Below are 13807 nucleotides of genomic sequence, written 5' to 3'. Positions count from 1 at the left end.
AATGTGAAAAGCAGAAGAAAAAAGAAACAGTGTTTGTGAGAGAGAAAGCGGAGTTGAAACATGATTTAAGATAATCGTGTGTGTGTGTGGCGATTGTGCAGCACAGTAATGACGAAGCCTCTATCTCACATACTCGGGATTCCTGACACAAGCTTGAGGGGCCGCAGCACTCGCACTGCCCGCAGAGTTCGCAGGTCAAAGTCCGAGCCCGCCGTCGCCAGGATGCTGCGAGGAGAGACAGAGACAGCAAGTCAAAAAGATTTACAATAAAATACAAATAAAAATCCAGACCCATCTCGCCCAGTTGTGACACATCCCCAGACATCGAGGCAATCAGGCCTAAGCACCTGGAGCCAGAGTAACTTCCCATTAGGTGCCCCTTGACAAGGAGAGGCCTGAAATACTGACTGAACTGTGGAGCCAGCCCTGTCAGCACCACTCCCACTCGAGCTGGGCAATCCTCTGTCTCCACTCCTCAACAGAATAGAAACAGCCTTCACAATAGGGTCACCTCTTCATACAAAGTCATATCTGTGAGTTAATTTACTCGTAGTCTTCACCTTCCTTCCTTGTCTCTGATACAGTACACAGCTGCTCTACACTCACTCCCAGACTCTGATGTATACACTAAATATATCTGAATACATTGATGTCTTATTCTGTCCACGGTGGCTCAGTTGTAAGGTGACCACACTGAAGTTGGTAGGATTCTGTCCAGGTGACTGCACAGTATTTTTGCACAGTATTTCTGCAGTTTTCCCCCATGCTTTTTTCCATGGTTCTGCTATTTACCATAGTTTACCGTGGTTTGCCATGCTTTACAATACCTCTCTGCTTTAGATTGCTTGCCTATGCTTTGACCATGCTTTCAGTGTGCTTCATTACACTTTGCCATGCTTTTACTATGGGAAACTTTTAAAATGATTGTCGTTTATCATGCTGCCAGAACCCCTTGATATATTAACAGTCCTTTTACTTCTTTTTTAAGTACAGTGGGGGTATAAATGATTCCTTGTGTTACACTGTCACCGCCGTGGCAAATCGACTTCATTCCTTCTAAACGAAGGCACAGGCAGCTTGTCAGAAACTGCGCTCTCTCTGCTCAGCACTTCCTGCACAGGTGAATGTCTCTCAGGTGACAGTGTTGCAGGATGAGGTGTGGTTTTTGTAATGTTCTTCTATTTTCTATGTTGCTATGCTTTGTCTGGGTATTTCCTTAAATTAAGAACATAAGAACATAAAAAAAAAGTTTACAAACGAGAGGAGGCCCCATTCGGCCCATCTTGCACGTTTGGTTGTTAGTAGCTTATTGATCCCAGAATCTCATCAAGCAGCTTCTTGAAGGATCCCAGGGTGTCAGCTTCAACAACATTACTGGGGAGTTGGTTCCAGACCCTCACAATTCTCTGTGTAAAAAAGTGCCTCCTATTTTCTGTTCTGAATGCCCCTTTATCTCCATTTGTGACCCCTGGTCCTTGTTTCTTTTTTAATCCCACTAACTCAAACTGGGGCAGAGATGAGAGAATGAGAGAGAGAGAGAGGGAGACAGAATCCCAGTCATGATGTTAATTCTGGTAAGAGCCAATCAGCAAGTGTAGCCTGATAACTGTCCACATAATGTTAATTTCAGTAAAAGCTCATTCATTAGGGACTGTGATATACAATCTGAACCTCCACTCAATCAATAAGCATTTAACTCAACCAGCAAAAAAAATCTTGAGTAAGCTAAAAAAAAATGGAATTATGTTCCTGCCGGACACCATTAGCTCTTTTTTTCTTCTTGTGACTCAGTAATTCTAATTATTATCAGGACTGTTACAATAGCGATGTATTAGGGAAGTACTGAAGCGTTTGCAGACCTGCCTTTACGACAGTCTTGGCTGAAGCAGCAATGGCAGCACTGACCTCTTGAACAATCTCAATTCAACAAAATGAGACAGGTCTAGTGTAAATGCTGAAACGCACTTACCGGATCAACTTTAGAGCTTATGAAAGCTGGCAATTACACACTGCTGCAATAATAAGAGTGATACGCAGTTTACTGTCTGTATGTGAACTATTAAGAAAGTCCTATTTACTATATGGAGGTGTAGTAACACAGAACCTCAATATACAGCATTCACTTTTATGTATTTTAAATGACAAATCTGCAGTCTTCAGTTGAACTGTGCAATTAAGGAAGGAGAGGTAGATATGTTTCAAGCCAGCGGTGGGGAAATCACGTGCTGCTTGCGGCCCCTTAGGGGTCCTAAAATGACCCTCACCACCTTACCAAGTTTATACAAAAAAAAATAAAAAACGGCAGAAAAACAAGCTGTTGATGGTAAGCAGGAGTGAAACATTGAAACCGTGTTTCTGCCCCAGTCCCAGGATCATTTATGCAGGGAGGGAGGGTCTCTTATTATCGATGTGATTCACACAGTCTAGCTTTACTATACCAAACCAGTGTAAAAAAAACACACAGAGTGTATTATGAACAGCGTAACCAGACATTAGAAAAACGTAACGACAAGAGGTCCTGCATGCTTTTTAAATAATCACACACATTAACACCTAACACGTCCTGGACTGATGATACGTTTTCTTAACTTTTTTGGTGTAAATGAAGTTCCGAGATTGTGTTTTCTTATCAGTCAGTGCAAGTGGTGTTCAGATTATTAAACTATAATAATATCATACAAAGCACAGTCTCTCCTTTACCCACTGCCTTATTTTACAAAGCATTTCTAACAGTTACATGACAATCATAACATTGTCACTGTTTTGTAAATATTTATTAGTTGTTAGTGAAATTAACGAAACAAAAAAAGAAATTATTTTGTAGAAGGTTAAACCTTGAAGATATTGTATTTTTAGAAAAACATTGTTTATCTTTAAAACTGCAAGTTTTAATAGTCAAGTCTCACCATGAGAATGAGTGGCGCGTTGCTAGCAGATGGCTGTTGTTAGTAATTTTAATTTGTGCGACACTTTTACTGCAGTGAAATTAGGAAGAGAAGGTTTGAGTTAGCCATAGCGAAGAGCTTTTAAAATGGATACATTTGTGACAAGAGTCAGTGGAAAGGGTGTCGGAGAGTCAAACACACCAGCTGCTTCAATAAGAGGAGAAATAAGAGGAACATTAGCAAGAGAGATCTCTCTGCTGAGCTGTCCGAAACTATGGTCTCCCAAAAGTCACATTAATGGCAGCAACTGCACATTACTTTGAATTATATTTGTTATTCAATTGAAATGGTAACACTGCTTATATTTCAGTGAGTGAATGTATTTTGGATGAGTTCTTTATGTATTTGAATTGCAAGTTTCTGACATTTGGATGTGTTGTTGGGTCTGGTGGCTCTCAGAGCTGTTTAGGGCCACACATGCAGCCCTTCCTTCCATTTCAGTTTTAAGCACTATAATAACACAACAAAGGGAGCTGTATATAAAGCAGCTCTACATGATCCACACAGAGGTCCGTTCAGCTGCTCTAAAGAGATGCTGTTTCAGAAAGCATGTTGGTTTACATACATCCCCACCACAGCTGTAAAAAACAAGCTGGAACTATATCGGTAACATGAAAGACTAGATCACCATGACCTACATACCGTTCTCCAATATCCCCAGGTCCTGATACTCTTAATAACTTGTGTAACCAGAATGCTCTACCCAGGGTGAATAAGCAGTGCTGCAGATATCGAAGAAACACAGTCAATCAATCTCTTCCATTCTCACCAGGTCTGAGGGGGATATTTACTGTTGTGATCTCAATACTAAAATACTATACAGGAAAGGTAAAGTACGGTGGCCAGTTGCATGAAACCCCTTCAGTTAAATTTCCCACTGAGTAGTATTTCCCTTTAAGTGTTCCTTGAGTTTTGCAGAAAGCAGCTTAACACCCTCGATAAGGGAAAATGTATCCTTAAGTGTTATACTTAGTAATACTTAAGGCTTTTCATGCAACCAGCCACAGTAGTGTAAAACAGGGGGAGAATACGGTAAGGAGGATCCAGTTTGATCTCAGTGTGTTGAAATGTGATTGTTTAACATGACAGAGAGAGGTGTCTTTTTAGATTTAACTAGGTTACAGACTGCAGTTTTGATAAAGTATCAGGGGCTGCGTACCAGCACATTCCAGATGTCTGTTTTCCAAGCAATCAGATATTTGCCCACTTTAATACCCTAAAACTGCTTGATACCTCCATCGCACTCTGCTGAAATACACGAAGGTGTGGAGGCTCCTCCTCCACACATTCAGGCTCTGTATGACCAGTCCTGAGACCTGCTGCACTGGGAAAGCTGGTGCATTTTGCAGATGCATTTTAAGAAATGCAGATGAATTGGAAAAGGCAGTGGCACTCAGGAGAGTTCTCGTGCTCACTTTAGAGATCAGTGAGTGATGTTTGTTTCACAAAAAGCTATCGCTGCAGAGAGAGTGGAACTGGGTCAGGACTACAGAGCTGAGCACAGCCCTTCACCTTAAAGGGACAGAGCCCCGATGAGGAGCCCCAGCTGCTCCCCATTCGGAGGAAACAAAGTGGCTTTAGCATGGCAGCTCCTCCTGCTGTTCCATGAAACCTTACAATCAGGGGTTAGTTCATAAACAGTGAGGACCCGATCTGATCATTAAGGAAGAGGGATGGCATTTTTGTTTCTAGACCTGATGCACTGACCTTGACTTACAGTAGCTTCCATGTATGCTTCAAGTTCTCATCTGCTTGTGGGTTTCGTGTCTCATCATTAGTGTCGGTAGCTGCATGCCAACCATTGCCTAACCATGTGGTGTGCCGACTTATCAATACACACAGTGTGCACAATACACACTGTGCACAATACACACTGTGCACAATACACCCAGTACACAATACACACACTGTGCACAATACACACTGTGCACAATACACACACTGTGCACAATACACACACTGTGCACAATACACACTGTGCACAATACACACACTGTGCACAATACACACACTGTGCACAATACACACTGTGCACAATACACACATTGTGCACAATACACACTGCACAATACACAGTGTGCACAATACACACTGTGCACAATACACCCAGTGCACAATACACACAGTGTGTACAATACACACACTGTGCACAGTACACACTGTGCACAATACACACAGTGTGCAATCATGCAGCACACACAGGGTACTGCACTCATACAGTATGTAGAGTCTGTTTCAATTTCACAAGGGCAGCTTTGATGCATTTTCAAGTTTTTAAGTCGGGCCAGGAATACTACACTATTAATATGTTAGCTGTGATGTGCTTTGATGTGACAGGAAAGGGATGCTGTGGAAACATTAATATACTCCTGTATAGTGTGTCAGTGTGTGTGCCTCAGTGTGTGTGTGTGTATGAGTCTGTGTGTCTCAGTGTGTGTGTGTGTGTGTATGAGTCTGTGTGTCTCAGTGTGTGTGTGTGTATGAGTCTGTGTGTCTCAGTGTGTGTGTATGAGTCTGTGTGTCTCAGTGTGTGTGTGTGTGTATGAGTCTGTGTCTCAGTGTGTGTGTGTATGAGTCTGTGTCTCCGTGTGTGTGTGTGTGTGTATGAGTCTGTGTGTCTCAGTGTGTGTGTATTATTATTATTATTATTATTATTATTATTATTTATTTCTTAGCAGACGCCCTTATCCAGGGCGACTTACAATTGTTACAAGATATCACATTATTTTTAAATACAATTACCCATTTATACAGTTGGGTTTTTACTGGACCAATCTAGGTAAAGTACCTTGCTCAAGGGTACAGCAGCAATGTCCCCCACCTGGGATTGAACCCATGACCCTCCGGTCAAGAGTCCAGAGCCCTAACCACTACTCCACACTGCTGCCCTCAGTGTGTGTCTCAGTGTGTGTGTGTGTGTATGAGTCTGTGTGTCTCAGTGTGTGTGTGTGTGTATGAGTCTCTGTGTCTCAGTGTGTGTGTGTGTGAGTCTGTGTCTCAGTGTGTGTGTGTGTGTGAGTCTGTGTGCCTCAGTGTGTGTGTGTGTGTGTGTATGAGTCTTTGTGTGTATATGAGTCTGTGTGTCTCAGTGTGTATGTGTGTCTCAGTGTGTGTGTGTGTGAGTCTGTGTCTCAGTGTGTGTGTGTGTGTGAGTCTGTGTCTCAGTGTGTGTGTGTGTGTGTGTATGAGTCTGTGTCTCAGTGTGTGTGTGTGTGTGTATGAGTCTGTGTCTCAGTGTGTGTGTGTGTGAGACTGTGTCTCAGTGTGTGTGTGTATGAGTCTCTGTGTCTCAGTGTGTGTGTGTATGAGTCTGTGTGTCTCAGTGTGTGTGTGTGTCTCAGTGTGTGTGTATGAGTCTGTGTGTCTCAGTGTGTGTGTGTGTATGAGTCTGTGTGTCTCAGTGTGTGTGTGTGTGAGTCTGTGTCTCAGTGTGTGTGTATGAGTCTGTGTGTCTCAGTGTGTGTGTGTATGAGTCTGTGTGTGTGTGTGAGTCTGTGTGCCTCTGTGTGTGTGTGTGTGGGATCAGTGCAGTACAGTGCAGTGTGTGTGGGAGCAGTGCATTGTGTGTGGGTGCAGTGCAGTTTGTGTGTGTGTAGGAGCAGTGCAGTGCAGTGTGTGTGGGAGCAGTGCAGTGTGTGTGTGTGGGAGCAGTGCAGTGCAGTGTGTGTGTAGGAGCAGTGCAGTGTGTGTAAGTGCAGTGCAGTGTGCGTGTAGGAGCAGTGCAGTGCAGTGTGCGTGTAGGAGCAGTGCAGTGCAGTGGCTGCAGGAACAGTCCTCAGCTCTCAATGTATCTTATTAAAGTCCCTTTGACAGCAGCACGCCAATGGGTCTCTTCCCATTCACCAGGTCTCCATGGCAACCGGCCATTTTCTCATTCACACAGTTTCCACGGTTACGAGCCTCTTCTCATTCATAACTGTTTCCACGGCAACAGGGCCCCGGCTCATTGATACAATCTCAGGGAATCATCAGAATTCAGGAGCCGTTCGAAGCTCCCCAGTGATGGGGGGGGGGGGGCTCTTTTATTTCTATGATTTTGATTTGAAAGGTTTGGAATTTCTCACTCTTCTTCTGCTAAACAGTAAGACAGCCTCAGACACACGCACACCATGGGATATATTCAGGCAATGTGCTGAGCTGCGAGCTGGTCACATGGGCCCGCTGTGTGCCCTTCTCCCTCCCACTCACACTCACATCTCCTTCAGCTGCTGCCGTGGCAGGCTGTCTTCCATTGTACCTGGCAAGGCTCGGAGTGGCATGTGTGCGCCCAGCAGGGACCCCTGTCCACTCAGGACTCGCACACTGTTTGCCAGCTTTCCAGAGGAATGATTCATCACTGCTGACCTGACTAGAAGTGTGTCTTTTAATCTGCAGATTGTCAGCTTGGTGTATACTGTGATCATGAATGAGATTTATACAAAGTGTGCAAAAAAACTCTGTAGAAAACCTGTTAAACAAATAAGAGGTCACCAGACAAACCACTCGACCCACACTGCCTCCCTCCCTCCCAGTCCCTCAGCTCTAACTCCTCGGACATCCAGTCTGACGTGACTTTCTGAAAAAAGCTTCATTCAATTCATTAAAACTTCAGTGAAGCCCTGTTTCTCTGATGCTGCACCCCGGCCTTGCTTTGAAGAGGTCGTTTTGAGGGTCAGTTTCTATTAAACACCGTTTCCATTGCAGAGCGGTGTGCCTTTCCATCTTTCAGTGTTGTTTAATTAGACACGCCACACCCTTTTCATACAGGAGACTTCCAACCGAGCTCACAGCCAGTAAAGCTGGACTGGGCAGTGAGGCTCTAGGGTCACACAGGGTCAGGTCTGGCATGGCCGCTGTGTCACAGTGGAGGAGGGAGCTGCACAATCAGCTATTAGAAGAATGATAAGACTCCAAACAAGAGGCCATCACAAAGAGACCGCCATACAGAAAGATACATCATCACCACAACCACCACCACCGCTCACACACACACACACACATATCACCACCACCGCTCACACACACACACCACTCACACACACACACACACATCACTACCACCGCTGACACACACACACACATCATCACCACCACCACTCACACACACCACTCACACACGCACACACATCACTACCACCGCTCATACACACACACCACTCACACACACACATCACTACCACCGCTGACACACACACACACATCATCACCACCACCACTCACACACACCACTCACACACGCACACACATCACTACCACCGCTCACACACACACACCACTCACACACACACATCACTACCACCGCTCACACACACACACATCATCACCACCACCACTCACACACACCACTCACACACACACACACATTACCACTCTCACACACACACACACACACACACACACATACAGCTATGGCCAAGAGTTTTGCGTCACCTAGAGTTTTAGGATTGCAACATAATTAAAAGAAACTACATGAACATAATTTAGATCTTTTATTTAACATCATGTTAAACATCCATTTTTTTTTTTCAGTTTTTCGTTAAGTCTATGGAAAACTACAAAGCAGTATGTAATTTAAAATGTCAACGTAACATTATGCAGCAGGTTTCATTCGACTTGATGAAGCAAAAAGAGTTCATTCTCTTGGGTGATGCAAAACTTTTGGCCCTAGCTGTAGAATGAATGCACAGATTCTGTAGGTATATATTACTATTGCACGCTGTTCTACTTAGTGGTGAGTTGCGGAGTCAGTCTGACACATTGAGGACGATGCAGTAGCGTCTTTCTATAAATACAGCCATGCGAGACCCCACTGGGAATGCAGCCGCAGGGCACCAGTCCCTGCCAGCTCCCCCAGTTCAGGCAGGAGCGGAGAAGAACAAGCTGCTGCCAGGCAGACTCACTCAGACACGGGTTCAATACGCAGCGGAACCAGCAAAGCTTTGAGCTGACACTGGCAGAATGCTGCTGTACTCCCTGATTCAAGCTCCCAATCGAAACCCTCCAAGCAGGAAGATTGCATTCGCTTCATTCCTACAGTGTATTCATTTGAAAAAAATCTTAAGACCTTCATGCGTGAAAATAGATGAAAAAAGTAGTTTTGGACACATAATAAATATTTATTTTCATGATCTGTATTTCTTTTTTTTCCCCATTGTTGTATAAATATATATATATATATATGTATCCGTCCTCATATGAGGTCACGGTGCATGAAAGGGTTAATGATAAACGTGTGTTTATTTTGGTCGATGCTCTGAATATTATTATGCTCATTTGATTCACTTGCTTGTGCTGCTTCTTGACCAGGCCTCCTCCCTTGAAAAAACAAAGCGATTTTAATCTCAATGGCACTTTGCTGGTTAAATATACACTGTAGGTTAAATAAAAGAATCCAAATAAAACGCCCTGCTTGTATCTGTGAAGATCAGGGCGGGTCTAGGAAGCTGTGAGAACGCTTCACGCTCTCAGAAGCTGCTGTCTCAGCTGCGCTTTCAGAGTGTGAAAGTGTGGACCTTCTAATGGAAAGCTGTTTCCAGGGAGTATGGGAGGAGAGGAGGAGTGCGGCTGCAGGGAATTCAGGTGATAGATTGTTGCCACGCTGCAGCCCCTGGGGGTGCAGTCAGTGTAGTGGTGTGCTGCTCAGGTTGTGTGCGCCTTATTCATTTATTAACTAATAAAACAAACTCATTCATTATCTCAGAACACGGGGAGCCTCCAGTCATGAGATAACGCCAGACCAGGATACAAACCCAAAGAAAGCCCTGTGTTCAAACCACAAAACCTAATCAACAACAGGAATACAACATCTCACACTCCCTCTGTCCTCCCCTCTCCCCTCACTCTCCCTCTCAGTCCTCTCTCCTTCCTCCCCTCTCACTCTCGCTCTCTCAGTCCTCTCTTTCCTCCTCTCTCTCTCTGTCTCTCTCAGTCCTCTCTCCTTCCTCCCCTCTCACTCTCTCTCTCTCAGTCCTCTCTCCTTCCTCCCCTCTCTCTCTCTCTCAGTCCTCTCTCCTTCCTCCCCTCTCACTCTCTCTCTCAGTCCTCTCTTTCCTCCCCTCTCACTTTCTCTCAGTCCTCTCTTTCCTCCTCTCTCTCTCTCTCTCTCTCACTCTCTCTCTCTCTCAGTGCTGAGCTCAGCAGTCTCTCCTCACTCAGCTGACACTCAGGGAGTAATCGGGCCACAGCAAGTCACATGGCAGCGACTCCACCAGCGCTGCTCTCCCCCTCCCTCCATAGACCTGCACATGCACTGCATGCTGTCCTTCATTAGCTTTGTGTCTGTATCTATCTGCAGGACAGAGACTGCTGTACCGTTAAAATAAATACATAAACTATCTCCCCCCTCTCTCCTTCTCCCTCCCCTCTCTCTCTCTCCCTCCCCCTCCTCCTCCTCCCCTCTCTCTCTCTCTCTCTCCCTCCCCCTCCTCCCCTCTCTCTCTCTCTCCCTCCCCCTCCTCCTCCTCCCCTCTCTCTCTCTCCCTCCCCCCCCCCCCCCCTCTCTCTCTCTCTCTCTCTCTCTCTCTCTCTCTCTCTCTCTCTCTCTCTCTCTCTCTCTCCAGCTCCATTAGTGATGCACACTCAGCAAGTTTCATTCCCTAATGCTCTGCTCTCTGCCCAGATTCCATCACAGCCCTGTTTGGAACACAGGCTGACTTTGGATCATTTTTTATTCAATCTTTAAAAAAACATACATTTAAATAATTTGCTTGAATGTTTTGCCAATATCTCCATTTATACTAGAATGATACCACATTATATTCAGGGTCTGAACTAACAATGCCCCACCAGACCGCATCCGTGCTAGATCATGTCATTTAAAACTATCAGCTTGTATGTCTTGGTTTAGGAGTGTGAATGTCTATCTCGAGCAATCTCATATGAACGTAGTTATTGTTTTAAGAAAGCAACGTTATGTTTGACAGGCCAAGGGAGGTGCTGTGATATGAAACGAGTCCTGCTGTTCTCAGACTACCTGCTGGTGGATGGATGATGGACTCTCAAAAATGTAATAAGCAAAATAATACTGTGTTATGTGACAGGTCATTGACACACGAACACGTACACACACACACACACACGTACACACACACGCACGCTAGGTATGGTTGCATCACACAGCACACGCTGCATTACGTTGATACAGTAATTATTCATGCTGTCTCCTCACGGCATAGGCTCAGCACAGTGGAGGGGGAGCTGAATGAGAGTTTCAGAGCACCAGGCAGGCTGCTGGAGCTTAGTGCAGTGAAGGGGGAGGGGGTTATGTTATAAGGCCAGATGTAATTCTTATTATAAAATAATTAAAATGCTATTTGGAAAAAAGCAAACAAACACAAACATAAACCCAATAGATGCTGCATTTTTCAATTCTGTTTTATAATTCCTGAGCTGTAACAGAGCTTGACGATGTCATTTTTAACCCCCTCTAGCTGTAAGTTTTTGAATGTGGCGGGCAGGGGAGGCTGTGGGCTGGTACAGCTGACGGTGACTGATCTGTGTGGCAGAGCTGACGTCACTGCATCTCTGATGACAAAATGTAAACTTGTAACATTTCAAGAGTGCTAAATATAACATTTAATTAAACCACAAGGAGGTAGAGGGTCCAAGAGGCCGGAAAGCAGCTAAGAGAGTTCTGGGAATAAATCCGATGGGAAGTTGACGGCAGCACTCAGCACTAATACAATTAAAAAACACAAACAGAGGGAACGGGACAGCAGTGCAGGACCACGCTGACTGGCTCATTTCCCAGCTTTTCGTTTCTGTGTTTTTAGCTTTCATTACATTTTTCTGTGTGCCTAAAATACTCCCGCTTCAGCACAGTCGAGTGCTATTACAGGAATGTCAGGAGTGTCACACGTTACCCTTTCTGTACTCTGCTTATACAGATGTGTGAATGACAGCCGCAATATCCTCATATTTAAAGACATGAGAAAAGATGGGCAAGGAACAGTTAACAGGACTTGGTCAGGTTATGTTAGTGGCATTCAAAAACAATACAAACAAGCTTACAGATTCTGATTAAGAGTTTAATAATGAACAGTCTGTCCTGGACCAGGACTAGTTTCTTAAGTCCAAGTTAGCCTTTTAAGTTAGTCCCAATTGTGTCTCTATTAATATATATACAGTATATGATATACAGCAGTCTCTGGCTAAGAGAACACCCCTCGGGAAGCAAGCAAAGCATATACTCTTAGCTGAAGTATTCTCTAAGACAGAATTGACCGCCGGACACAATATGCCAAGGCCAGTCCCGATATGAATCAATAAATACAAAGGTATTTATTACTTATGTCATGACGCACGTGCTTCAACATGTGAAACTGACAAATTGAATTAACAAACCCCCCTACATACGGTAACAATGCAGCAGTGGCTTTAACAGTAATTATGAATACAAGAATGAATTTGAACACAATGGTTATGAACACAGCACCGCCCGACACACGCTAGAAAATACAGCAGCAGCTCTAGATTACTCTCGCTATGTCAGTTTTGAAAAGATTGAATAAACCATTTGAATGTGAGTTTGATAATGATGAGTTATCAGGTTACAAACAGAACTGTAACAACGAATCGCTGTCGGTGCCAAAAAGGTGTTGTTTAAGCGAGGTTCCTGTTCCTTTAGGTGGAGCATTTACAACGGTTCCCTAAGCCGAAGTGTGCTCTCAGGATTATATACACACAGGTCATTTACCTGCTTCAGAGCTGCTACAGCGTCCGTGAATTGAAGGAAGTACATTTTCACAGTGGCAATCTGGTAACCCTGTGCATGCAGCAGGCTGTCCCATCCCAGGCCATGGTTAACTGATCAAACAGGGACGCTGGTTAGGTTCAGTTCATCAAGGTCACCAGGTCCAGTTTAAAATAAAAATCAAACGAGCAGAGAGGCAGCAGGGGGGTGGGGGTTATTTCATCTTCAAAGCAAGACAGGACTTGAAAGAAGAAACTAAATGGAAATGTGAAATGAAAGGCAGCCGACGCAGCGCCCGACACTGCAGTGAGCGAGGCCCTGCATACGCTTGAAGACACTTCCACTGGGTAACACTATCAAATCCACAATGAAGTCCGACTCAATACCACAGGAATAATGTTGCCGTGTCGCTCACAGTGAGGACAGACGGGCGTGTTACCCTCAGCTCAGGGCTCAGCTCAGCGAGGTGTGAAGTATCGCTCACACTGAGGACAGACGGGCGTGTTACCCTCAGCTCAGGGCTCCAGTCAGCGAGGTGTGAAGCATCGCTCACAGTGAGGACAGACGGGCGTGTTACCCTCAGCTCAGGGCTCCGCTCAGCGAGGTGTGAAGCATCGCTCACAGTGAGGACACACGGGCGTGTTACCCTTAGCTCAGGGCTCAGCTCAGCGAGGTGTGAAGCATCGCTCACAGTGAGGACAGACGGGCGTGTTACCCTCAGCTCAGGGCTCCGGTCAGCGAGGTGTGAAGCATCGCTCACAGTGAGGACAGACGGGCGTGTTACCCTCAGCTCAGGGCTCCGCTCAGCGAGGTGTGAAGCATCGCTCACAGTGAGGACAGACGGGCGTGTTACCCTCAGCTCAGGGCTCAGCTCAGCGAGGTGTGAAGCATCGCTCACAGTGAGGACAGACGGGCGTGTTACCCTCAGCTCAGGGCTCCGGTCAGCGAGGTGTGAAGCATCGCTCACACTGAGGACAGACGGGCGTGTTACCCTCAGCTCAGGGCTCCGCTCAGCGAGGTGTGAAGCATCGCTCACAGTGAGGACAGACGGGCGTGTTACCATCAGCTCAGGGCTCCGCTCAGCGAGGTGTGAAGCATCGCTCACACTGCAGACAGACGGGCGTGTTACCCTCAGCTCAGGGCTCCGCTCAGCGAGGTGTGAAGCATCGCTCACAGTGAGGACAGACGGGCG

General features: G+C 45.5%; 1 protein-coding gene across 14 annotated transcripts in view; it reads right to left on the bottom strand.

The window, feature by feature from the left end:
• Positions 1–13807, bottom strand: part of LOC117971988 (voltage-dependent P/Q-type calcium channel subunit alpha-1A-like) — a 140704-nt gene that overhangs the window by 78631 nt on the left and 48266 nt on the right. For all 14 annotated transcript variants that reach the window (XM_059007966.1, XM_059007970.1, XM_059007968.1 and 11 more), the window contains exon 6: positions 134–225. In XM_059007966.1, coding sequence (XP_058863949.1) covers positions 134–225 — 92 coding nt within the window. The remainder of the gene's footprint in view (positions 1–133; positions 226–13807) is intronic.

Source organism: Acipenser ruthenus, chromosome 36, assembly GCF_902713425.1.
Source record: "Acipenser ruthenus chromosome 36, fAciRut3.2 maternal haplotype, whole genome shotgun sequence".
Taxonomy (NCBI): Eukaryota; Metazoa; Chordata; class Actinopteri; order Acipenseriformes; family Acipenseridae; genus Acipenser; species Acipenser ruthenus.
The sequence above is the reverse complement of the archived record's forward strand: the minus strand, read 5'-3'. Positions and strand labels throughout refer to the sequence as shown.